The sequence below is a fragment of the Pristiophorus japonicus genome, chromosome 17 (assembly GCF_044704955.1).
Source record: "Pristiophorus japonicus isolate sPriJap1 chromosome 17, sPriJap1.hap1, whole genome shotgun sequence".
Classification (NCBI taxonomy): domain Eukaryota; kingdom Metazoa; phylum Chordata; class Chondrichthyes; family Pristiophoridae; genus Pristiophorus; species Pristiophorus japonicus.
In genome coordinates, this window is record NC_091993.1 from 26,849,981 (window position 1) to 26,875,969 (window position 25,989).

At 48.3% G+C, this 25,989-nt stretch overlaps 1 protein-coding gene across 1 annotated transcript in view; it reads right to left on the bottom strand.

The window, feature by feature from the left end:
* The window catches only part of coro2ba (coronin, actin binding protein, 2Ba), a 241,822-nt gene extending 221,293 nt beyond the window's left edge, over positions 1 to 20,529 (bottom strand). The window contains exon 1 of the mRNA XM_070858511.1: positions 20,372 to 20,529. Coding sequence (XP_070714612.1) covers positions 20,372 to 20,386 — 15 coding nt within the window. The 5' untranslated portion in view covers positions 20,387 to 20,529. The remainder of the gene's footprint in view (positions 1 to 20,371) is intronic.
* Positions 20,530 to 25,989: the final 5,460 nt, after the last annotated feature.

The window sequence follows — 25,989 nt, forward strand, 5'->3', positions numbered from 1 at the left end:
TTTTCTTTACCCCGAACACACACGCTAATGCCTCTTTCTCAATCATGCTGTAGGCCCTCTCGGCCTTAGACAAGCTCCTGGAAGCAGAGACGACAGGTTGCAACTTCCCTGCACGTTAGCTTGCTGAAATACACACCTGACTCCGTACGAAGAGAGTGCATGCTTTACAGATACACAACAAAAACTGTATACAATATTCAAGGTGTGGCCTCACCAAGGCCCTGTACAACTGCAGTAAGATCTCCCTATACTCAAATCCTCTCACTATGAAGGTCAACATGCCATTTGCCTTCTTCACAGCCTGCTGTACCTGCATGCCAACTTTCAATGACTGATGTACCATGACACCCAGATCTCATTGCACCTCCCCTTTTCCTAATCTGTCACATAGAAACATAGAAAATAGGTGCAGGAGTAGGCCATTCGGCCCTTCGAGCCTGCACCAACATTCAATAAGATCATGGTTGATCATTCCCTCAGTACCCCTTTCCTGCTTTCTTTCCCCTTAGCCATAAGGGCCATATCTAACTCCCTCTTGAATATATCTAATGAACTGGCATCAACAACTCTCTGCGGCAGGGAATTCCACAGGTTAACAACTCTCTGAGTGAAGAAGTTTCTCCTCATCTCAGTCCTAAATGGCCTACCCCTTATCCTAAGACTGTGTCCCCTGGTTCTAGACCTCCCCAACATCGGGAACATTCTACCCGCATCTAACCTGTCCCGTCCCGTCAGAATCTTATATGTTTCTATGAGATCCCCTCTCATCCTTCTAAACTCCAATGTATAAAGGCCCAGTTCATCCAGTCTCTCCTCATATGGCAGTCCAACCATCCCGGGCCTGCACTCCCTCAATAGCAAGAATGTCCTTCCTCAGATTAGGAGACCAAAACTGAACACATTATTCCAGGTGAGGCCTCACCAAGCCCTGTACAACTGCAGTAAGACCTCCCTGCTCCTGTACTCAAATCCCCTAGCTATGAAGGCGAACATACCATTTGCCTTCTTCACCGCCTGCTGTACCTGTATGCCAATTTTCAATGACTGATGAACCATGACACCCAGGTCTCGTTGCACCTCCCCTTTTCCGAATCTACCACCATTCAGATAATATTCTGTCTTCGCGTTTTTGCCCCCAAAGTGGATAACCTCACATTTATCCACATTATACTGCATCTGCCATGCATTTGCCCACCCACTTAACCTGTCCAAGTCACCCTGCAGCCTTTTAGCGTCCCCCTCACAGCTCACACCGCCACCCAGTTTAGTGTCATCTGCAAACTTGGTGATATTACACTCAATTCCTTCATCTAAATCATTGATGTATATTGTAAAGAGCTGGGGTCCCAGCACTGAGCCCTGCAGCACTCCACTGGTCACTGCCTGCCATTCTGAAAAGGACCCGTTTATCTTGACTCTCTGCTTTCTGTCTGCCAACCAGTTCTCTATCTACGTCAGTACATTACCCCCAGTGCCATGTGCATTGATTTTGCACACCAATCTCTTGTGTGGGACCTTATCAAAAGCGTTTTGAAAGTCCAAATACAGCACATCCGCTGGTTCTCCCTTGTCCACTCTACTAGTTACATCCTCAAAAAATTCCAGAAGATTTGTCAAGCATGATTTCCCCTTCATAAATCCATGCTGACTTGGACCGATCCTGTCACTGCTTTCCAAATGCGCTTAATAATAATTGATTCAACATTTTCCCCACTACTGATGTCAGGCTAACCGTTTTATAATTACCCGCTTTCTCTCTCCCTCCCTTTTTAAAAAGTGGTGTTACATTAGCTACTCTCCAGTCCATAGGAACTGATCCAGAGTCTATAGAATGTTGGAAACTGACCACCAATGCATCTACTATTTCAAGGGCCACTTCCTTAAGTACTCTGGGATGCAGATTATCAGGCCCCAGGGATTTATCGGCCTTCAATCCCATCAATTTCCCTAACACAATTTCCCGCCTAATAAGGATATCCTTCAGTTCCTCCTTCTCACTAGACCCTCGGTCCGCTAGTATTTCCGGAAGGTTGTTTGTGTCTTCCTTCGTGAAGACAGAACCAAAGTATTTGTTCAATTTGTCTGCCATTTCTTTGTTCCCCATCATCAATTCACCTGAATCTGACTGCAAGGGACCTACTTTTGACTTCACTAATCTTTTCCTCTTCACATATCTGTAAAAGCTTTTGCAGTCAGTTTTTATGTTCCCAGCAAGCTTCTTCTCGTACTCTATTTTCCCCCTCTTACTTAAACCCTTTGTCCTCCTCTGCTGAATTCTAAATTTCTCTCAGTCCTCAGGCTTGCTGCTTTTTCTGGCCAATTTGTATGCCTCTTCCTTCGATTTCACACTATCGTTAATTTCCCTTGTTAGCCACGGTTGAGCCACCTTCCCAGTTTTATTTTTACTCCAGACAGGGATGTACAATTGCTGAAGTTCATCCATGTGATCTTTAAATGTTTGCCATTGCCTATCCACCGGCAACCCTTTAAATATCATTTGCCAGTCTATTCTAGCCAATTCACGCCTCAAACCATCGAAGTTACCTTTCCTTAAGTTCAGGACCCTAGTTTCTGAATTAACTGTGTCACTCTCCAACTTAATAAAAAATTCTACCATGTTATGGTCACTCTTCCCCAAGGGGCCCCGCACAACAAAATTGTTAATTAGTCCTTTCCCATTGCACATCACCCAGTCTAGGATGGCCAGCTCCCTAGTTGGTTCCTCGACATATTAGTCTAGAAAACCATCCCTAATACACTCCAGGAATTCCTCCTCCACTGCATTGCTACCAGTTTGGTTCGCCCAATCAATATGTAGATTAAAGTCACCCATGATAACTGCTGTACATTTATTGCATGCATCCCTAATTTCTTGTTTGATGCTGTCCCCAACCTCACTACTACTGTTTGGTGGTCTATACACAACTCCCACTAGCGTAGCTCCACCCATACCGATTCCACATCATCCAAGCTAATGTCCTTTCTTACTATTGCATTAATTTCCTCTTTAACCAGCAACGCTACCCCACCTCCTTTTCCTTTCTGTCTATCCTTCCTAAATGTTGAATACCCCTGGATATTGAGTTCCCAGCCTTGGTCACCCTGGAGCCATGTCTCCGTGATGCTAATTACATCATACCCGTTAACTGCTATCTGCGCAGTTAATTCGTCCACCTTATTCTGAATACTCCTCACATTGAGGCACACAGCCTTCAGGCTTGTCTTTCTAACACACTTTGCCCCTTCAGAATTTTGCTGTAATGTGGTCCTTTTTGCTTTTTGCCTTAGGTTTCTCTGCCCTCCACTTTTACTTTTCTTCTTTTTATCTTTGGCTTCTCCCCCCATTCTACTTCCTTCTCTCTCCCTGCATAGGTTCCCATTCCCCTGCCATATTAGTTTAACTCCTCCCCATCAGCACTAGCAAACACTCTCCTGAGGACATTGGTTCCGGTCCTGCCCAGGTGCAGACCGTCCGGTTTGTAATGGTCCCACCTCCCCCAGAACCGGTTCCAATGTCCCAGGAATTTGAATCCCTCCCTTCTGCACCACTCCTCAAGCCACGTATTCATCTGAGCTATCCTGCGATTCCTACTCTGACTAGCAATCCTGAGATTATTACTTTTGAGGTCCTACTTTTTAATTTAGCTCCTAGCTCCCTAGATTTGTCTTGTAGGACCTCATCCCGTTTTTTACCTGTATCGTTGATACCTATATGCACCACGACAACTGGCTGTTCACCCTCCCTTTTCAGAATGTCCTGCACCCGCTCCGAGACATCCTTGACCCTTGCACTAGGGAGACAACATACCATCCTGGAGTCTTGGTTGCGGCTGCAGAAATGTCTATCTATTCCTCTTACAATTGAATCCCCTATCATTATCGCTCTCTCACTCTTTTTCTTGCCCTCCTGTGCAGCAGAGCCACCCACGGTGCCATGAACTTGGCTGCTGATGCCCTCCCCTGATGAGTCATGCCCCCCAACAGTACCCAAAGCGGTGTATCTGTTTTGCAGGGGGATGACCACAGGGGACCCCTGCACTACCTTCCTTGCACTGCTCTTCCTGTTGGTCACCCATTCCCTATCTGGCTGTGTACCCATTTCCTGCGGTAAGACCAACTCACTAAACGTGGTATTCACGTCATTCTCAGCATCGTGGATGCTCCAGAGTACATCCACCCGCAGCTCCAGTGCCGCAATGCAGTCCGTCAGGAGCTGCAGGCGGATGCACTTCCCGCACACATTGTCGGCAGGGACACCAGAAGCGTCCCTGACTTCCCACTTAGTACAGGAGGAGCATAACACGTGTCTGAGCTCTCCTGCCATGACTTAACCTTTAGATAAACTTAATTTGGCAACAACAATGCTAAAAGGTTACTTACTGATAAAGAAAAGAAAAAGAAAAACTACTTACCAATCACCAGTCAATCACTTACCCCCTTGGCTGTGACATCACCTTTCGATTTCTTTCTACTTTTTTGCCTCCCTGCTACAGCTGCACCGGCTAGCCTCCCGACGACGCTCGAACTCCCGAGCCTCTCCGATGTTGGGCCTCTTGTCGGCCTCCACTGATCTCCCCGCTCCACCTCCCGACGACGCTCGAACTCCCGAGCCTCTCCAACGTTGGGCCTCTTGTCGGCCTCCACTGATCTCCCCGCTCCACCTCCCGACGACGCTCGAACTCCCGAGCCTCTCCAACATTGGGCCTCTTGTAGGCCTCCACTGATCTCCCCGCTCTGCCTCCCATTCAGATAATATTCCGCCTTCCTGTTTTTGCCACTAAAGTGGATTACCTCACATTTATCTACATTGTACTGCATCTGCCATGCATTTGCCCACTCACCTAACCTGTTCAAGTCAGCCTGCAGCCTCTTAGCATCCTCCTCACAGCTCACACTGCCACCCAGCTTAGTATCATCTGCAAACTTGGAGAAATTACATTCAATTCCTTCGTCTAAGTCATTAATGTATATTGTAAATAGCTGGGGTCCCAGCACTGAACCTTGTGGTACACCACTAGTCACTGCTGGCCATTCACAAAAAGGACCTGTTTATTTCAACTCTTTGCTTCCTGTCTGCCACCAGTTCTCTATCCACGTCAATACCATACCCCCAATACCATGTGCTTTAATTTTGCACACTAATCTCTTGTGTGGGACCTTGTCAAAAGCCTTTTGAAAGTTCAAATACACCACATCCACTGGTTCTCCCTTGTCCACTCTACTAGTTACAGCCTCAAAGAATTCTAGAAGATTTGTCAAGCATGATTTCCCTTTCATAAATCCATGCTGACTTGGATCAATCCTGTCACTGCTTTCCAAATGCGCTGCTATTAAATCTTTAATAATTGATTCCAACATTTTCCCCACTACCGATGTCAGGATAACTGGTCTATAATTCACTGTTTTCTCTCTCCCTCCTTTTTTAAAAAGTGGGTTTACATTAGCTATCCTCCAATCCATAGGAACTGATCCAGAATCTATAGCATGTTGGAAACTGACCACCAATGCATCCACTATTTCTAGGGCCACTTCCTTAAGTACTCTGGAATGCAGACTATCAGGGGATTTATCGGCCTTCAATCCCATCAATTTCCCTAACACAATTTCCTGAATAATAAGAATTTCCTTCAGTTCCTCCTTCTTGTTAGACCCTTGGTCCCCTAGTATTTCCAGAAGGTTATTTGTGTCTTCCTTAGTGAAGACAGAACCAAAGTATTTGATCAATTGGTCTGCCATTTCTTTGTTCCCCATTATAAATTTACCTGATCATGAACCACGTTGTATCAGCCGCAGAATATCGTTCGTTCGTTGGATATATTCAAGAGGGAGTTAGATATGGCCTTTACGGCTAAAGGGATCAAAGGGTATGGAGAGAAAGCAGGAAAGGGGTACTGAGGTGAATGATCAGCCATGATCTTAGTGAATGTGGTGCAGGCTCGAAGGGCCGAATGACCTACTCCTGCACCTATTTTCTATGTTTCTATATCATGCCCCAATTTCCAAATAATGATTATTCAAAGCACCTGAAGCAAGGACGTCTCCAGTCCTCCACAGATACTGACATCGACCATCCCCACTGACTAACAATGCACGGGAACTGTCCAGAAACAGAATAGAAGCATAATATAATGGACGATACCTTGAAGTGTGGATCCAGCTGTAACCTGATCCCCAAGTACTGTTTAAATGTTGAATCTCTGCCTACAATGCCTGGATGCCCTAACCTTCAATAGGATATCCTGTTGTGTAGTATTGAAAGAGATTCTCTATTGTAGTTCCACAGCTGGCAGTGTTAAAGGGGCTCATCTTCATCTCATTCCCAATGACATAATTCGTGTTCAATCCTCTAATTCTGCCCTCCTGAGTATCCCTGATTATAATCGCTGACCCATCGGTGGCCGAGCCTTCTGTTGCCTGGGCCCCAAGCTCCGGAACTCCCTCCCTAAACCTCTCCGCCTCTCTACCTCTCTTTTCTCCTTCAAGACGCTCCTTAAAACCTCCTTTTTTGACCAAGCTTTTGGTCACCTGCGCTAATTTCTACTTATGCGGCTCTGTCTCAAATTGTTTTATCGCATAATACTCCTGTGAAGCACCTTGAAATGTTTCACTACGTAAAAGGCGCTATATAAATATAAGTTGTTGTTGTTGTTGTTGACAGTCGGTGGCTTCCAAACTGGTGGCGGACTCGCTTCTGGGGGCGATCATGACTCGATACTTGACCCCCCTCAAACGTTGATCTTTCAACCAAGAAACGGGCATAACGATGTTCAGATTCTCTCTTTTAATGTTCAGGTAATATCGAAGATCAATAGGTGCATGGAGCAGGCAGGATGGACCAAGTGAATGCAGCTAGAATCTAGTCGGCGGTCTTTGCTCAAGTGTTGCCATATTGGTTGGCATGTGTAATATATGCACCTGTGAACATGCTCACAGGTTTGTAGAGCTGTTGTGCAGAGGGGAGTGGGCAGGTCAGAAGGCCTCCTTGTAGGACTGCTCCTGGGCATGGCCAAGGTGGCCATCAACCGGTCCAGGCAGCAGGCGGTCGAGGGGGTCGTTCAGCCCGACTGCCTGCTGCCTGCCTCTCTTCCATGGTTACATCCGAGCCAGGGTGTCCCTGGAGATGGAGCACGCGATGTCCACCAGTACGCTCGTGGCCTTCCGCGAGAGGTGGGTGCCGGAGGGACTGGAGTGCATCATCACCCCCGGCAACCAAATTTTAATTTGACCGTTTATTGTTAAAAAGTTTTATTGGGTTATTTGTCAGTTTTTAGTGCCCCCTTTAATCAAGGGGCACTTGATTTATTGTTTTGCACTAAAATAGTTGTAGAGCTGTTGAGTTAAGGGTTCTATCCAAAATAGTGTAGAGCTGTTGCATTGAAAGTGGCTCAGCCAGTCACGTGATGTTCACAAGACTCAATAAAGCCCCAGCCAGTTGGATTCAGGGGATCCACGATGAGGCAGGTGGTTGTGAGCCTGGTGGATGAACTGGTAATGTGTAGTGTGATTGTTAAACCTTTGCTAATAAACCAACTAGTTCTTAATAGCAATGTGTTGCTATGAATTCTTAAGCAAAGAACCAATGAAGCAAATATATTACAGCGCGGATACTCGCCCCCTCAGCAGATATTACAGTTGCTGCAGTTAACAATGGTTTCTGTAGAACCAAAGCCCCAAACCAAGAGTCATCAGCTTCAGGAGCAGAGGGAAGGAAGTTGTGAGGGGCAGGGAAAGGCGATAATAGTGATTAGCACTGGCCTTTCATTCGAGCTCCATCCAAGGACATTCATGTAACGGATGTTGCCTCTGACGGAACCCCTGCAGTGCGCGCACCTCCCCATTTGCAAGCCAAGCAAAAGAGAAGCCCTCTGAATCATCCGGCTTTCGACAAAGGAAAAGGGATCTTCCTGGAGCCGAGCACTGCCCTGCTGCATCCACAAGGAGTGAAAGATCAGATTGACAGGTTCGCTAGTGACCCGGACAGATGGGGCTGTCATGTGCACTGGCTGTTTCCCGTCAATAAACAGCCTGCAGAATGAAGCGTGCATAATCTCACCCGGCCAGACACAGAGAGAGAGAGCGACAGCGAGGGAGGGAGGGAGGGAGGGAGCGAGGGAGGGAGAGAGAAAGACAACGAGGGAGGGAGAGAAGACAGCGAGGGAGGGAGAGAGAAAGACAGCGAGGGAGGGAGAGAGAGAGACAGCGAGGGAGGGAGAGAGGACAGAGAGAGAGAGAGAGAGAGACAGACAGGACGGAGAGAGAGACAGTGAGAGAGGGAGAGAGAGGGAGAAATACAGCAAGACAGAGAGGCAGGCAGAAAGAGAGAAAAATAGAGAGTGAGAGAGGACAGAGATAGTAAGACAGGAATACAGGGAAAGAGAGGGGGGACAGAGAGAGAGAAAGACAGGAATAGAGAGAGAGACAGGCAGAGAGAGCGAGAGAAATAGAGAGAGGGATAGAGAGAGAGAAAGACAGGTCGAGACAGAGACAGAAATACAGAGAGAAAGAGAGGGACAGAGAGAGAGAGAGAAAGGCAGGCAGAGAGAGACAGAAATACAAAGAAAGAGGGATAGAGAAAGAGACAGACAAAGAGAGAGAGAGAGAAAGAAAAACAGACAGAGGGTCAAGCAGACAGAGAGACCCTGATCCTCCAGCCATTTTCAAACCAAACTCGAACTCTCATTGGGATGCACAAGGTGAGACCACAACCTGCAATATCACACTGTGTTAGGATTTGCATAGTTAGAGAGCTACACAGTTGCTTTGGGAGCCGGGAGCCATTTAAATGCTTGTCTTGTTTTTACAATCTTCCTTCGTTTTGCCGTCCTTTCTCCGAGGCACCAACATGTGCTGGGGCGGGGGCTCTGCAGACACTGGCTGCCATCCAATACCTCGCCCACGGCCAGTTGTCACGTGACCCGTGCATGGGGAGGGGCGGGGGTGGGGGGCATCAACACTGAGCCTGGTCCCGAACTTGCCCAACATGTTCCACAGGGAATCACAGGTGGTAATCTGCACCAGCCCCCATCCCCTGCCCTATAGCCCGGGGGAACTAAAGCCAATTGTTTCGGCTCAACCACAGAGCAGCTAACTCAGCACTGACGATGCACTGACCCGGGCAGTGTGGGAATAAGCGCTCCCTCGGTACTAATGTGGAACCTTTCCCGAATCCGAGAGGATTGACTGTGCTTCAGTCGGGCCGGATTCATTACCAGAGTGCTCCCATCACTTTTCCATTTATCCTTTAAAGCTGTTAAGTTATCTGATTCCGATTTTCTATGCAGCAGCGATCTGCCACATCAGTAACCACAGCACAAGACATTTGAGCTGGCTGCAGAGGACCTCTGGTCAGCAAGTGGATGGATTCCAGCCGCCAGACTGGCTGAACCCTAGCCGAAACAATCAGCGCCGGGTGTAACTGCGACACGGTAGAGTTCTGACACCGTCAGTCCGAATCGGTGGGCTTCGAGAGCGCAGAGTGTACTGGTGGAGAGAGGCAGTGCATCGGGAACTAGGATGGGGCAGGTGAGGAGATGGTCACAGCATCAGGAACTGGGGGCTCAGTTGGGGAGAGAGCAACATCTACAAGATGCACTGCAGCAACTCGCCAAGGCTTCTTCGGCAGCACCTCCCAAACCCACGACCTCTACCGCCTAGAAGAACAAGGGCAGCAGGCGCATGGGAACACCACCACCTCCAAGTTCCCCTCCAAGTTACACACCATCCTGACTTGGAAATATATCGGCCGTTCCTTCATCGTCGCTGGGTCAAAATCCTGGAACTCCCTCCCTAACAGCACTGTGGGAGCACCTTCACCACACGGACTGCAGCGGTTCAAGAAGGCGGCTCACCACCACCTTCTCAAGGGGCAATTAGGGATGGCGCCGCCCACATCCCAGGAACGAATATATAAAACCCAGAACATCAGGAACTGCGGGTTCAGGTGGGGAGAGGGCAGCAGAGCATTGGGAATCGGGCAGATGGGAGATGGGAGATGTGGCAAATGAGTGTACCTCAGTTTTTCACCCAAGCTGGTCCTTATCGATTGAACATGGGACCTTTTTCCTTGTCTGGGTCAGTACCATTCCAAGCAGTGTACAAGAACATAACAATTAGGAGCAGGAGTCAGCCATTTGGCCCATCGAGCCTGCTCCGCCATTCAATAATATCATAGCTGATCATTGACCTCAACTCTGCTTTCCTGCACTTTCCCCATATCCCTTGATTTCCTTAATATTCAATAATCTATTGATCTCAGTCTTGAATATACTCAACGACTGAGCCTCCACAGCCCTCTGGGGAGAGAAGTCCAAAAATTCACCACCCTCTGAGTGAAGAAATTTCTCCTCATCTCAGTCATAAATGGCCGACCCCTAATTCTGAGACTGTGACCCCTGGTTCTAGACTCCCCAGCCAGCGGAAACATCCTCCCTGCATCTACCCTGTCGAGCCCTGTAAGAATTTATGTTTCAATCACATCACCTCTCATTCTTCTAAACTCTATAGAATACAGGCCTAGTCTACTCAATCTCTCCTCATCGGACAATCTCCCCATCCCAGGAGTCAGTCTGGTGAACCTTCATTGCACTCCCTCTATGGCAAGTATATCCTTCCTTAGGTAAGGAGACCCAAACTGTACACAATACTCCAGCAGGGCCCTATATAATTGCAATAAGACGTCTTTACTCAAATCACCCACTGAGCCTTGGGCGTCACACTCGCAAGCCATTGGCAAAGGACACATGCGCTGTTTGTCTGCGGCAAGTATAGAAATTATATGCAGCAGCATCGCCTGACATCAGACAAGTTTAATACCAACTGCTACATCCAGGCATCTACTCTGGCTGTTGTGCTGAACATATAGTTTGCCCAGTAAGGGTGCACATGCAGAGGAGGTGACACTGAGATGTACAAGAGCTCTGCACCCACAGATCTGAATTAATTACCAGCTTACATAGAATGACAGAGAATTCACAGCACAGAAACAGGCCATTCGGCCCAACAGGTCTGTGCTGGTCTTTCCGCTCCACACGAGCCTCCTCCCACCAATGTTCCCCCGAAGGTGCGAGGCCATCGTAGGGTCCAGCGCAGGCCGCTCACCAGCGCTGCCGTTGGAAGAGACACCGTGCATGTGCACCCGCGCAGCAAATTTAACGGGCCCGCACAGGGAAAAAAAATTTGAGGGAATATTGCCTCCCACCCTACTTCATCCAACGCTATCAGCAAATCCTTCTATTCCTTTCTTATTTATTTTAAGTGTCAGCTGCGGCTCAGTGGGCAGCATACTCACGTCTGAGTCAGCAGGTTGTGGGTTCAAATCCCACTCCAGGGACTTGAGCACATAAATCCAGGCTGACACTCCCAGTACAGTGCTGAGGGAGTGCTGCACTGTCGGAGGTGCCGTCTTTCGAATGAGACGTTAAACCGAGGCCCCGTCTGCTGTCTCAGGTGAACGTAAAAGATCCCACAGCACTATTTCGAAGAAGAGCAGGGGAGTTATCCCCGGTGTCCTGGGGCCAATATTTATCCCTCAATCAACATGACAAAAACAGATTATCTGGTCATTATCGCATTGCTGTGTGTGGGAGCTTGCTGTGTGTTTCCCACATTACAACAGTGACTACACTCCAAAAGTAATTAATTGACTCTAAAACGCTTTGAGACTTCTGGTGGTCGTGTAAGGCGCTATATAAATCCAAGTCTTTCTTTTTTTTTCTTTCCTACACTCCCTTTAAAATTGTACCATTTAGTTTATATTCCTTCTCCTCATTCTTCCCATGCGACATTTTTCCGTCTTGTTTAATGTCTACCCCTCTTCATTCAAAGATGTTTAATTCAAATTATCTGTTAGTTCATATTTAAATCGTGCTGTAAATGTCTCCATGTGAACTGGTGGATTATTTTTCAAGCAGAAAGCAACTTTGAGTTAACAGGCGTAGACGGGACCAGCCATCCAGAAACCTCTCTGATTGAAATTGCCAATTCGGTGCCACATGAGGGGTGATTTTCTGCTGTGGCACCATGCCTACTGGGAGCTGGAGCGAGACTGTTCCATCTCCTTTCCTGGAAATCCCTTACAGCCAACCGGCACTGCTGACTTCCGTCCCATCCTTTTCTTTTAAGATGTTTTATCTTCCATCTTGCCAAATCGCCCAGTGCCATGCAGTATCTGCCACCTGCTCCCAGGGCTTTGCCAACACCAAACTGAACACAGCCGTTTGTGGGTACAAGAACAGAGAGACTTGGGGGGCTTGTGCACAAATCTTTGGAGGTGGCAGGACTGGTAAACAAAGCAGTTAATAAAGCACGTGGGATCCTGGGCTTCTTAAATAGAGGCACAGAGTACAAAAGCCAGGAAGTTATGCTAAACCTATATAAAATACTAGTTTGGACCCAACTGGAGTATTGTACAACAACAACAACAACATGTATTTATATAGCGCCTTTAATGTAGTGAAACGTCCGAAGGCACTTCACAGGAGTATTACGAGACAAAAGATTTGACACTGAGCCACATAAGGAGAAATTAGGGCAGGTGACCCAATGCTTGGTCAAAGAAGTAGGTTTTAAGGAACGTCTTGAAGAGGAAAGAGAGGCAAAGAGGTTTAGACAGGGAATTCCAGAGCTTGGGCAACAGAAGGCATGGCCACCGATGGTGGAGCGATTTTAATCAGGGCAGAAGATTAGAGGAGTGCAGACATCTCGGGGGGTTGTGGTGCTGGAGGAGATTACAGAGATAGGGAGGGGCGAGGCCATGGAGGGATTTGAAATCAAGGATGAGAATTTTGAAATCGAGGCGTTGCTTAACCGGGAGCCAATGTAGGTCAGCGAGCACAGGGGGTGATGGGTGAACGGGACTTGGTGCGAGTTAGGACACGGGCAGCCGAGTTTTGGATCACTTCTAGTTTACCTTGGGTAGAATGTGGGAGGCCAGCCAGAAATTACACTTTAGGAAGGACATGAAGACTTTGGAGAGGGTGCAGAGGAGATTTGCTGGAATGGTACCAGGGATGAGGAACGTGGGTAAACTGGGGGAGCTGGGGTTGTTCTCCTTGGAGCAGAGAAGGCTCAGAGGAGATTTGATGGAGGTGTTTACAATTATGAAGGGTTTCAGAGAGAGTACATAAAAAGAAAGTGTTTCCAATGACTGAAGGGTCGATAACCAGAGGGTACAGATTTATGGTGATTAGCAAAAGAACCATGAGGGAAACCCTTTTTACGCAGCGAGTGGTTAGGATTTGGAATGCACTGCCTGATAGGGTGGGGTGGATACAGATTCAACAGTCGCCTTCAAAAAGGAATTGGATAAACACTTGAAGCAGAAATAATTGCAGAAATACTGGGAAAGAGAAAGGGAGCAGGATTAACTGGATTGCTGTTTGGAAGAACGGGTGCAGACTCGATGGGCCGAATGGCCTCCTTCCGCGCTGCGTTATTTTACGATTCTATGGGCTAGAACTCCACCCGGTTTCTCGGCAGTATTGGTCGTTTTGGGCGAAAAGCGGGTCGGCGCAAATTTCCATCAAGAGGTCCACCAGCGGTTTCGAAATACCGCTGGGGAGCGGACCGCCGGCGTGCATCGTCCATTGACCGCCATCGCTGGAGATTGGGCTCAGCGGCGACCCGTAGGTAAGTAGAAAAAAAAAACACCCACGAGAATCAGCGGGCGTTGGGCGGTGCTGGGCGGTGGGTAAGTAGCCCGGTAAGCTTAATGGGTTTTTTAATTATTATTTTAAAATACTCTTACAGTGATTAAGGGGAAAAAGGTTCTGAGAATGTTTTCTGATTTTTTTTTTTATTTTACGTTTTTTGGAAAAAATATTTTTTTGTATTTCCCCCCCCCCGCCTCAGCCCAACCCGCAGCCTCGGTGTGGATTTTAGTAATTACCGCCCATTTTGTTTAAGAGCCGCCCAATGTTCCGCCGAGAATCGGGGTGTAAGGTTCATCTTTTATCGCCGGGCGGAATCTTTTCCTTTCTTTATGTAATTTTTAAAAAGTCTTAGCGGTATTTTGGGCAGCAATCCGGTGCTGGAGGATTTGGGGGAAAATCTAGTTCTATGGCTCTATGATCACTTCCAGTACTCTCGATGCTACTTGATTGCTCCCTTCCTTGTTGGAGAGATGCCAGCCTGCTTGCAGCACCCTGCCAAGATGACACAGCTGAGAATGGGACCCTAGCCCCCCCAATCCCCCTGCGCCCCGTTGAGTAGAGTTTCAAGCAATACAACACAATGGGTGTGTTGACTTTCCCAATGTGCCGTGAGCTCGAGTTCCTAATTTGACGTTACCGGAACCGTTGAACTGAATTACCAGTCCAGATGCCACAGCTTGGCTTCTACACAAGAGCTTTAAATTGTCACTAAATATTGACAAGTTAATGTTTGTAGGACATATAAATGACATATTTCTTTACCTGCCTCTACTTCCAGCTACTTAGTGGGCTTTATCGATTGAGCCACTACGATGAGGACAGTATTAATGTGACACCTCAGACTCTCAGCTTGAACTGGGTGATATATTGGACCGGACCTGCCAGACTAGAGGAGTAAATAACCTTATTATATTTACCAAGGTTATTCCCTCCCTGGCATCAGAAATTATTCTGGTGCAATAAAATAAAATAGCACATAATTGTGATTAAGTTAAAAGAAAATTTTCAAAGCTTCTTTGCCATGGGTCAGTATTAGGGTTGCCAACACTGGTTGGACATATTCCTGGAGGTCTCATCACATGACCTCCTGCCTGCAACCGCCCCACCCAGTTGAGCAGCCTTTTTTCCCCCCGTCTCCAATAGTTTTATAACTAATAAACAAAAGAAAATGGAAAACAAAGGCACAATTTTTTGAATGCTCCCATGATTTTTCTTGCAGGTTTTTGCTCGGGGCAGTGTCTAGGGGAATAATGCTTAATTGCTGCAGTCTCCAGGGCAACCCTGGAGGGTTGGCAACCCGAGTCAGCATGGAAAGAGTCAATGGTTCCGGGCAAATTTCACTTCTTTTCTGCCGTACCTTCTCCGAGCCCAATCTCTACCAGGCAGTCGGTTTCCAGCCAGCAGCAGGCATGAATCAATGATTACTTTGTCCACATGGTTGGCAGTAGGCCCAATTCAAGGAAAGCCAGCTGAAGCTGCTCTTCATTCCCACCTCCCTCCACAGCAGCAATGGCTGCATCTGCTTCCCCCGCCCTCCTACAAAAATAGATTCAACCAGCTAGCAAGAGTTGGAGCATTCCACCTGATTGAGGGGTGGAGCATGGTGAAGCTCAAATAGAAGGGGGGGTGGCGTCAGAATCATGGCCTGCTCAGAAGTCAAGCACTCCAGCCTTTGTGACATGTTAAGATTAAATTCTGGTGGATTACCAAAGCTGCTATATAACCAATTTCAGTGGACAAAGAGAAAGCAATGGCATAGTGCTGGAGTTTCAGAGAAAGGGTTAACAGTTCCTGTTATCAATAATTTTAGCAAACAAGTTGTCATAATTCTAAAAACATCAACAGGAGGAATTTCGTTCCTGGGGATAAGAATGGTTCTGGTTGCTATAGCAACATTTTAATTCATTCAGAAAGAACAATTTAACTACACATGGTGGCTGTGGCAGTTTCCCCTCCCCACCATGTTTTCTAATGTAAATCTATCTGTCTTTTTTTTTAACTTTCTCACCGTTTGGTTGCCCCCCCACCAACATACCACGTCAGGGTTTTGCAAACACCCTGCTACTAGGCCCTTCCTCAGTGCTGTCCTGCGAGTGCTCTCTACAGGAGATGTCGAGGAGCAAACCCAAATGTATTATAAGACAAAAAAATTAAGATTTGACACCGAGAAACTTAAGAAGAACTTACGGCAGATGACCAAAATCACGAGTACAGTACTTTTTTTTCACTTCCCTAAGACCCGATATTTTGGAGCACCAATGGTGTACCCACGTCACGGCACACTTTCCCATCATGTCGAGACGAAGCAAATTTATAATCTGACTTCTCGGTTATATCAAGCTCAGAAGCACCTAATACATAAATCGACCAGATAATAAATAGGATACATACAAGAGAAAGAAAGACTTGCATTTCTATAGCGCCTTTCATGACCTCAGAACGGCCCAAGGTGCTTTATAGCCAAGAAGTGCTTTTGGAGTGTAGTCGCTGTTGTAATGTAGGAAACGCAGCAGCCAATTTGTGCACAGCAAGCTCGCACAAACACCAATGTGATAATGACCACATAACTTGTTTTTGTGATGTTGATTGAGGGATAAATATTGGCCCCAGGACACCGGGGATAACTCCCCTGCTCTTCTTCGAAGTAGTGCCATGGGATCTTTGACGTCCACCTAAGGGAGCAGACGGGGCCTCGGTTTAACGTCTCATCTGAAAGACGGATGAGATGTTAAACAAGAGCCTTCAGTCCTCAAGCTACCATACATGACAAGTAGCTGGTGTGAGCCATGAATCCCAAATAACTATCTGAAATATTTATAGACCATATTTCTGGCAGCTTTTCTATTTTGTGTAGTCTTGCCTAATACTTTGGCCATCAGTGAAACTGACCTGAGTAACTTGTGAACGCAAGAGTCACGAGTGAGTTACGATCAAACTTGCAAGTAGTGAAATTAATCAAATCTTTGTCGCCTATGATTCAAGCCACAGACTGAACATAGTTTAGAGACATATTTATTTCCCATTGATCCTGCAAGCCCGGGTTGCACAATAAAATGTTTGCAGCACTGTGTGTGTGGTATAGTTTGTGCATAACCCATATGGACATCTGGTTAGAGCCCAATATCTGAAATATGCTATAAAGTTATGCGTGACATATAACTGATGTTGTTGATGCTAAGGGTGGAGATTTTAATGAGACCCATTTGGCTGACCCTAGCCCTGGGGAACGCACAGTTCCCTGGATGCAAAGGTCAGGAAATAGGGACGGAGACACGGATTGCAATAACCTCAGGCCCATGAGGCAGTTTCTTAAACAATAAGGGGATAAGGGGTTATGGGGAGCAGGCAGGGGAAGTGGAGCTGAGTCCATGATCAGATCAGCCATGATCTTATTGAATGGCGGAGCAGGCTCGAGGGGCTGTATGGCCCACTCCTATTCCTATTTCTTATGTTCTTATATTCTTAGTTAAATGAGCCCGAAATGGTGTCCTCGGCCTTGCTCCTCTCCTACCCTCTCCTTTTTCTGTGGGAACGCTTGCTGGGTGGCCAACAACTTGCATTTATATAGCGCCTTTAGTGTAGTAAAACGTCCCAAGGTGCTTCACAGGAGTATTATGAGATGCGCCTCAATGCCAAATTTTTAATAAGTAGAAATTAGCGCAGGTGAACAAAAGCTTGGTCAAAGAGGTAGGTTTTAAGGAGCGTCTCGTAGGAGGGAAGAGAGGTAGAGAGGCGGAGAGGTTTAGGCAGCTTGGGGCCTAGGTAACAGAAGGCACGGGCACCGATGGTTGAGCGATTTATAATCAGGGATGCTCAAGAGGGCAGAATTAGAGGAGCGCAGACATCTCGGGCGGTTGTGGGGCTGGAGGAGATTACAGAGATAGGGAGGGGCGAGGGCCATGGAGAGATTTGAACACAAAAGTGCCTGAAAGGGTGAAAGGGTGCCCGAAAAAAAATGGCACTGCAGCTCAATCAAGGACCCCCCCCACCACCCCAATAAAAAATATAGGTTCCATGGATGGGATTGCCAACCATCCAGGATTGATCTGGAGTCTCCAGGAATTAAAGAACCATCTCCTGGAAGCTGCTGCGAACAACACAAGAGAATAATCATAGGAGCATTCAAAAAAAATGTGTGTTCCTTTCATTTTAAAATAAAACTTTTGTTTACTGGATATAAAAATATTGCTGATGGTTAAAAAAAGGCCATTTGACAGGGCGGGTGTCATGTGATAATCTCCAGGAATACGTCAACTAGAGTTGGCAACCCCTTCTATGGGGGTCCTAAGGGCGAGCTGGTGAAAGCAGGTAATATTGCTTGACAAAACTTTCAACTCCTCCCCCTAACCCATTCACAGGATGTTGCTGTCCAACCAGGGCCTTCCGCTGACAGTGAGAAGGTCGCAATCTCCACCATCCTGACTTGGAAATATATCGGCCGTTCCTTCATCGTCGCTGGGTCAAAATCCTGGAACTCCCTCCCTAACAGCACTGTGTGGGAGCACCTTCACCACACGGACTGCAGCGGTTCAAGAAGGGGACTCACCACCACCTTCTCAAGGGGCAATTAGGGACGGGCAATAAATGCCGGCCTTGCCAGCGACACCCACATCCCGCGAAGAATTTTTAAAATAGTAGCGTATCATTTTCCCGCAACTTCCACTGCCCCCTGGTGTTGGGCCCAAGCCTGCTGGAGAGGGACAGGCATAAGAAAAAACTTTTTTGCACAGCGAGTGGTTAGGAATGCACGGCCTGAAAGGGTGGTGGAGGCAGACTAAATCGTGGCTTTCAAAAGGGAGGTGGATAAGTAACTGAAAGAAAAACAATTTGCAGGGCTACGGGGAAAGGGCGGGGGAGTGGGACTGGCTGAGGTGCTCTTGCAGAGAGCCGGCACAGGCCCGACGGGCAGAATGGCTTCCTTCTGTGCTGTAACCGTTCTGTGATTCTATCCCAACATTCCTGGGTGTCCGGTGGCAAGGGGTAGGTAGACAGGAGATGTCTGGATGATCCCCCTCGAGTGTTTATATTACATTCCTCTCTGTACAATTTTAACACAGACATGAACCAGCTTACAATAACTGACCAACCCAGCGATGAAACAGTGACAGTGGGATTTCTTCCATGTGTTTGAAAAGTCCATCTGCAAATATCACCAAGGGCGATTTCTAGATGTCTGCCTGTTCAGGTTGATCTTGAAGGTCCCATGGCATGATTCAAAGAACAGGATAGTTCTCCCAGTATCGTGCCAGCATTGACCATACACATAAACAACAATAACCAAGCATAAACTTATCCTCTGAAATTCACCTCCTTTGCGCCTTCCGTTTGCGCCTCCAGGGGGCGCTACCGGCTGTGTGACCAGGCACGGCGCGATTACCGACGCCCGCGAGATTCCCGTCCAGGTTTGCGGCGGCGGTAACCCCTAGCGCCACGATTGCCCACGCCCGGAGATTGTGACGTCATCACCGTGCGTAGCGCCCCGGACCCGAACTTCGGTTCCGACCCCCTGCAGCGTCGTCGGGCGACAACACCCACAGCTGCAGGAGGCGTTGCTGGGGGGGGGGGGGGGCGCTTGGGGAGCGCTGTTCAAAGCGTGAAACAAAACATTTTTGCTAATGCCTAACCTCCATCTTTGAGCAGTTTCCTTCGGCCGCGATCGATCAACCCTGCGCTCCACTCGAGTGTTTGGGGGCTGATCGTGGCAGATCGCGGCTGCCGTTGGCAAGGAGGGACCTCCTTTCCATGCCGAGCCTGCAGCGACGGCCCTTCCCTTTAAGGGAGGGAAGGAACCTCCGTTCCGGGCAGCGCTGCCCTCGACATTGGACCGCGCTGCACCATTACCGCCCCTCCTGCCGGCTTCAGCGCTCCACGGGAAGTTGGCCGCGGCCTGATTTAGCGCCTCACTTCCTTCCTGGAGCGCTGAACCAGAAGCTCGCGCCAGAGTCCCTCGCGTAGTGCCCGGCGATACTTCGGCGCTACCACACAAATTACCGCCCCAAGCGGGGCGCTACGCGGTTTCTCCCCCTTTACCATATCTCTAGCCGCGGGATCTTGCCGCTACGCAACAACTTCAAAAAAGGTACTTCATTGCCCATGAAGCGCTTTGGGACATCATCCTCAGCCTGACAGAGGAACTGCAGACATGCAAGTGCTTTACATCCCCAAACACATTTCACCGACTGAACACACACTTGGGGTGGCGGGGTCGGGGGGTGGCAAATAAGGATTTTAATACTAAGTGCATTCGGCTGATCTTATTTTTTTGCCTCTGTCCAGCGAGCAGTGGGAGCTGTCTTTTGCCAGCACACACATGGCTTTAATTTCTCCTTGGCGATGCACAGTAAAAAGCAGAGCTGGCAGATGTAAGCAAGCTCTGAATCCATGCAAGAGGAACCCCCCCACCAAGACTCTCCGGCTCAAGACCCTTTGACACCTGCCCGCTCGTCAAAAGAATATATCCCAAACACAACCGGCTTCAGTTCCCTGTGAGCAGATTCTGGGCCCTGACCTTCGCTGGTTCCACCTCGTACACTTCACAGCCCGAGTCAGGAAAGGCTGGGCAGTGCAGCAATAGACCCAAAGCCTTTGCTGCATTGTGCATCTGCACCGCTCACTGTAACACTCAGCACATTGCAAAACCCTCTTTGATTAACAGCTTACACGTCTCTAATGCATGGCTGCAGACTTAAAAAGAACAGATTGTTTGGTTTCAATTATCTTACCTTTGTGACAGTCATGCAGTAATTATTTCTGGGGTAGAGGGAGGGAGGATGTGGGGGGGGGGTTGCCGAGTGCAAGAAGAACACAGCCAGAAGGGATGGTCCTGAAGGAGCGAGCGAAGATGAGCTCTGTCTCTGTTGCTCGCTGCTGGTCGAGTTGCTGCCGCTGCAGTGGTTAGGCGTCAGTGGTGCACAAAAACCCCAGAACTCGTTCCAATCTGATTAACCCAGCCTAATGTAGCTTATTGATGGCCGTGATGTCAGCTTTCATTTATAATGGATGAGCTCCTCAGTAGGAGGCTGGTACCAGAGAAATCTTCACACACACGGAGGAGAATGAGGGAGAGAGAGCTTGTGTGTAACAGCAAACGAGAGATCACAAACAAGCAGGAAGTAGCAAGGATTTTTGCTTGGCAGATCACTGGCTTTTGCTCTCGCTGTTAACAATGCCATTCCAGCCAGGGCTTCATGCAGCCCAGGAGAGGGTGGGGGTGGGGGTGTTGTGTGCTGAAGGGGGAATATTCTGTGACAACAGAGGCCAACATTCCTGTCTTTCAGAGGACATGTGGTGCAGTGCTGGGGATCAAAGGGGGCAGGGTTATGAAAGCTGCAGTTTAACCTGCTGCATTGGAGCAGAATAAATTGGGCAGGATTAATATTTTACACCAATTCTGCTCGCAGCCTGGATGTGAAGGGCAACACATGGTTGTGGCCAGTCTGCACACGCGTCACTGCTGAATATCCCAGACTCCATCAACTGGGTCCATCAACTGCTCAAAACTTTATTTCTCAATCTCGTAGACATTGGGCCACAGCTGTCTGACTAACTGCGGGTTCTATCTGAACTGTTCCTCCCCGGGAGAGCACAGAGCCTTTGGTTCCCAAATTATCCAACGAATCAAAAAACTTTGCCGCGTTAATGACCTGACAGGTTCCCAAGAGACTTTCAAAAATAAATACTTTCCCCAGTTGAGATGGGTGGATGCGTGCTCCACACACTATGAACTTAGTGGGGGCACATTTAATAGGTTCTCCAAGTCACTGGTGTCACCTTCATCGACAGGAATTCCATGTAGTTCCCTCAACACTTGCTGCGTGAAGTGATTTAATAGTCCAGGAAAATATAACTCCCAATGGCACACTGGGTAAATAAAAGGGAAGATGTGGATTTATGTAGCGCCTTTCTTGACCTCAGGACGTCCCATAGTGCTTTGCAGCCAGTGAAGTACTTTTGGAGTGTAGTCACTGTTGTAATGTTGGAAATGCGGCAGCCAATTTGCACACAGCAAGCTCCCACAAACAGCAATGTGATAATGGCCAGATAATCTTTTTTTTGTGATGTTGGTTAAGGGATAAATTTTGGTCCCAGGACACCGGGGATAACTCCCCTGCTCTTCAAAATAGCTAGGTGGGATCTTTTACGCCCACCTGAGAGAGCAGACGGGGCCTCGGTTTAACGTCTCATCCAGAAGATGGCACCTCCAACAGTGCAGTGCTCCCTCAGCAATGCACTGGGAATGTCAAATAACGGATGTATGAGAATGGTTGGCCCATGTGTATAACATTCCTCTCCCACAATTTTAACCTGTTGGGTTAACAACAACAATTTACATTTATATAGCGCCTTTAACATAGCGCCTTTGAGATAATGAGCAAAGGGATATCATACAAACACATGAAGCATCCGTATTCTAGTATTGCCAACAGCAGTTTTCTAGGCTTTAGGCACTGGATCACAGTTATACCACCCTTTGTTACCTCTAGACGTGACTATTTCAACGCACTCCTGGCTGACCTCCCACATTCTACCCCACGTAAACTAGAGGTGATCCAAAACTCAGCTGCCCGTGTCTTAATTCGCACCAAGTCTCGCTCACCCATCGCCACCTGTGCTCACTGACCTACATTGGCTTCTGGTTAAACAATGCCTCGATTTCAAAATTCTCATCCTTGTTTTCAAATCGCTCCATGGCCTCACCCCTCCCTATCTCTGTAATCTCCTCCAGCCTCACAACTCCCCCCCGAGATGTCTGCGTTTCTCTAATTCTGCCCTCTTGAGCATCCCTGATTATAATCGCTCCACCATCAGTGGCCGTGTCTTCTGTTGCCTGGGCCCCAAGCTCTGGAACTCCCTCCCTAAACCTCTCCGCTTCTCTACCTCTCTTTCCTCCTTCAAGACGTTCCTTAAAACCTACCTCTTTCACCTGCGCTAATTTCTACTTATGCAGCTCAGTGTCAAATTTTTTATCTCATAATACTCCTGTGAAGTGCCTTGGGACGGTTCACTTTGTTAAAGGCGCTATATAAATACAAGTTGTTGTTGTTGTTCAATTGAAATTTTAAAGACTGTGATCGATAGATTTTTGGGAGGAGAGGGTATGAGGGGACATGGAGCAGAGGTGGGTAAATGGAGTTGACGTACAGATTAGCCGATATCGAACTGAATGGCGGAGCAGGCGTGAGGGGCCGAATGTATACGCCTGTTGCTATGCCTGTCAATCAGCACAGAAAGAAAGTTCACTTATAAAATATAAACGCAAGCTCTCAGGATGGGTAATTGTGTTGCCCTGTGTGGTACTAAAATATACAGAGCAGGAAAATCTCAGGCTCCCCCCCCTCCCCCTCCCGCACACTCGCAGCCAGAGCAATAGTTCAATTGCTGCCACTGGCCTCAGGACCCTGGGTGGTGGAAGTGGAGGGGTGGGGGAGTCACCCTCTCCTGATCACTGGGTAACGTGAGATGTCAGTTGAGGAAAGAAAGAAAGACTTGCATTTATATAGCGCCTTTCACGACCACTGGACACCTCAAAGCGCTTTACAGCCAATGAAGTACTTTTGGAGTGTAGTCACTGTTGTAATGTGGGAAACGTGGCAGCCAATTTGCGCACAGCAAGCTCCCACAAACAGCAATGTGATAATGACCAGATTATCTGTTTTTATTATGTTGATTGAGGGATAAATATTGGCCCCAGGACACCGGAGATAACTCCCCTGTTCTTCTTTGAAATTGTGCCGTGGGATCTTTTATGTCCACCTGAGAGAGCAGACGGGGCCTTGGTTTAATGTCTCATCCGGAAGAAGGCACCTCCGACAGTGCAGCACTCCCTCAGGAGTGCCAGCCTAGATTTTTGTGCTCGAGTCCCTGGATTGGGACTTGAACCCACAACCTTTAGTCTCAGAGGCGAGAGAGTGCTGCCCACTGAGCCACAGAGGACACGATTGGGAATGGCCGCGATGCCTTCTACAGTTGTATAGCCTGCTGACGTTCACAGTGCAGAGTCACGCTCGTCAATGGGCGTGCCTGTGGGAACCATGAAACGTGGATCAGCACCTTCAGGAGGGAATGAGGGGAAGGGCAGAAGATTGAACAGGAAAATACAGGGCCTCTTTTAATGCTGTGGGCTTTTGGAACCGTTCGAAGTGCTCTGTGATTCTGCCCTGTCGTATTTATTTACGTTTCAGCCCCTAATTTATTGAAACAATGAATTGCCAAAAATTGTTCATTCCTCTGTTTCCTTCCCTTGTGAGTGCTTCACGCTGATTCATGTGCAATATTACTGACCAGGTCAATCTGTTTGTCGGAGGCACAGTTCAAATAACAAGCCATCTGCATTCCTCGGTCACAGCTGCCGGTCTTTCCTGAGGAACCTGTAGCCGAGGATTGGAAAGAACCCTTGAAAATGCTCAACGCACTTGATTTGCTCAGTTGGAATTTCCTTGCCGTGTTGTAACTGCCGTTCCCCAATCTTTGAGCACGCGATGCCCGGGGTCTATTTTAATGAGAATTTGAAGGTTCTGGACTTGGCCTCTCTGTTGATTTAATATCAGTTCACGCTGTTGGTGTCTGTTCTCCCTCCCCTCCTCTCTCTCTCTCTCTCTCTCTCTCGGGCACCGACTCTCGCTGGAGTACCGCTCTGCACAATCCAGTCATCATCATAGGCAGTCCCTCGTAATCGAAGATTTGCTTCCACTCTCAAAGTGAGTTCTCAGGTGACTGTACAGTCCAATACGGGAATTACAGTCTCTGTCACAGGTGGGACAGACAGTGGTTGAAGGAAAGGGTGGGTGGGGAGTCTGGTTTGCCGCACGCTCCTTCCGCTGCCTGCGCTTGATTTCTGCACGCTCTCGGCGATGAGACTCGAGGTGCTCAGCGCCCTCCCGGATGCTCTTCCTCCACTTAGGGCGGTCTTGGGCCAGGGACTCCCAGGTGTTGGTGGGGATGTTGCATGTTATCAAGGAGGCTTTGAGGGTGTCCTTGAAACCTTTCTGTAGTGATACCCGCCCTCTAGTATGGCTCAGAGACGTGGACCATATATAGTAGACACCTTAAATCGCTGGGGAAATACCACTGCCGATGTCTCCGCAAGATCCTACAAATCCCCTGGGAGGACAGACGCACCAACGTCAAGTCAGTGTTCTTGATCAGGCCAACATCCCCAGCATCGAAGCACTGACCACACTCGACCAGCTCCATTGGGCAGGCCACAATATCCACATGCTCGACACAAGACTCCCAAAGCAAGCGCTCTACTCGGAACTCCTACACGGCAAGCGAGCCCCAGGTGTGCAATCCAGTACCTCAGTCAAGTCAGCGTTCTTCGAACCGTGAACATTGAAGGTGATGGTGAGAAACACATTTCAAAACAAGGAAATCGGTGAATTTAGGCAATTTGACAAGGTGGCAGTTTCGCAACCATCTTTTACCAGAGTTAAATGAAAGCTATCTCTGTCCTCTTATTCTCTCAGTCTCTCTCTCTCTCTCTCTCGCTCTATTTCAGAGTCAGTCTCTCTTTCTTTCTATCTCTCGCTCTCTCTTTGTTGCTCATTCTCTCTCTCCATCTGCAATATATGCACCTGTGTGCACCAAGTTTGTAGAGCTGTTGCACCTCACAACTTGAGCCTCCTCCGGGAAATCCCCTCCGTGCCTTTCAGTTCTGTGCGGAGGGGATTCCTGTACGGGCTGCTCTTGCACACTCTCCACCTTGCCATCCTCGTCTGCCATCCGGACACGCCATGGTGCACCATCTCGCCGTCCGGAGGAGGCAGGGGTCCCCGATGGAGGGCACTCTACGCGGGAGTCCTCCCCCTATTTATTGGGGACTTGGCCTGGACGGTGGTGCACGGAGCAGTCCCATGCAATAAATTTTTAAGTCGGTTCACAGGCTCCCAGGCCGCCTGCAATTTCTGCGGTCTGGAAAAGTCCGTGTTCCACGTTTTTATGGAATGTGCGAGTTTGCAGCCCCTGTTCCATTATTTAAAGGGGCTACTCCTCAAATTCTGGTTGCACTTCAGTCCCACACTCCTGATCTTTGGGCACCCTGTGTGGAGGGGAGCGGGTAGGTCCGAGGGCCTCCTCGTAGGACTGCTCCTGGGCACGGCCAAGGGTGCCATCAGCCGGTCCAGGCAGTGGACGTTGAGGGGTTCGTTCAGCCTGACTGCCTGCCTCTCTTCCGCGGTTACATCTGAGCCAGGGTGTCCCTGGAGATGGAGCACGCAGTGTCCAAAGGTACGCTCGTGGCCTTCCGCAAGAGGTGGGCGCCGGAGGGACTGGAGTGCATCATCACCCCCGGCAACTAAATTTTAATTTGATTTGTTTACTGCCAAAAGTTTAATTTGTTTAA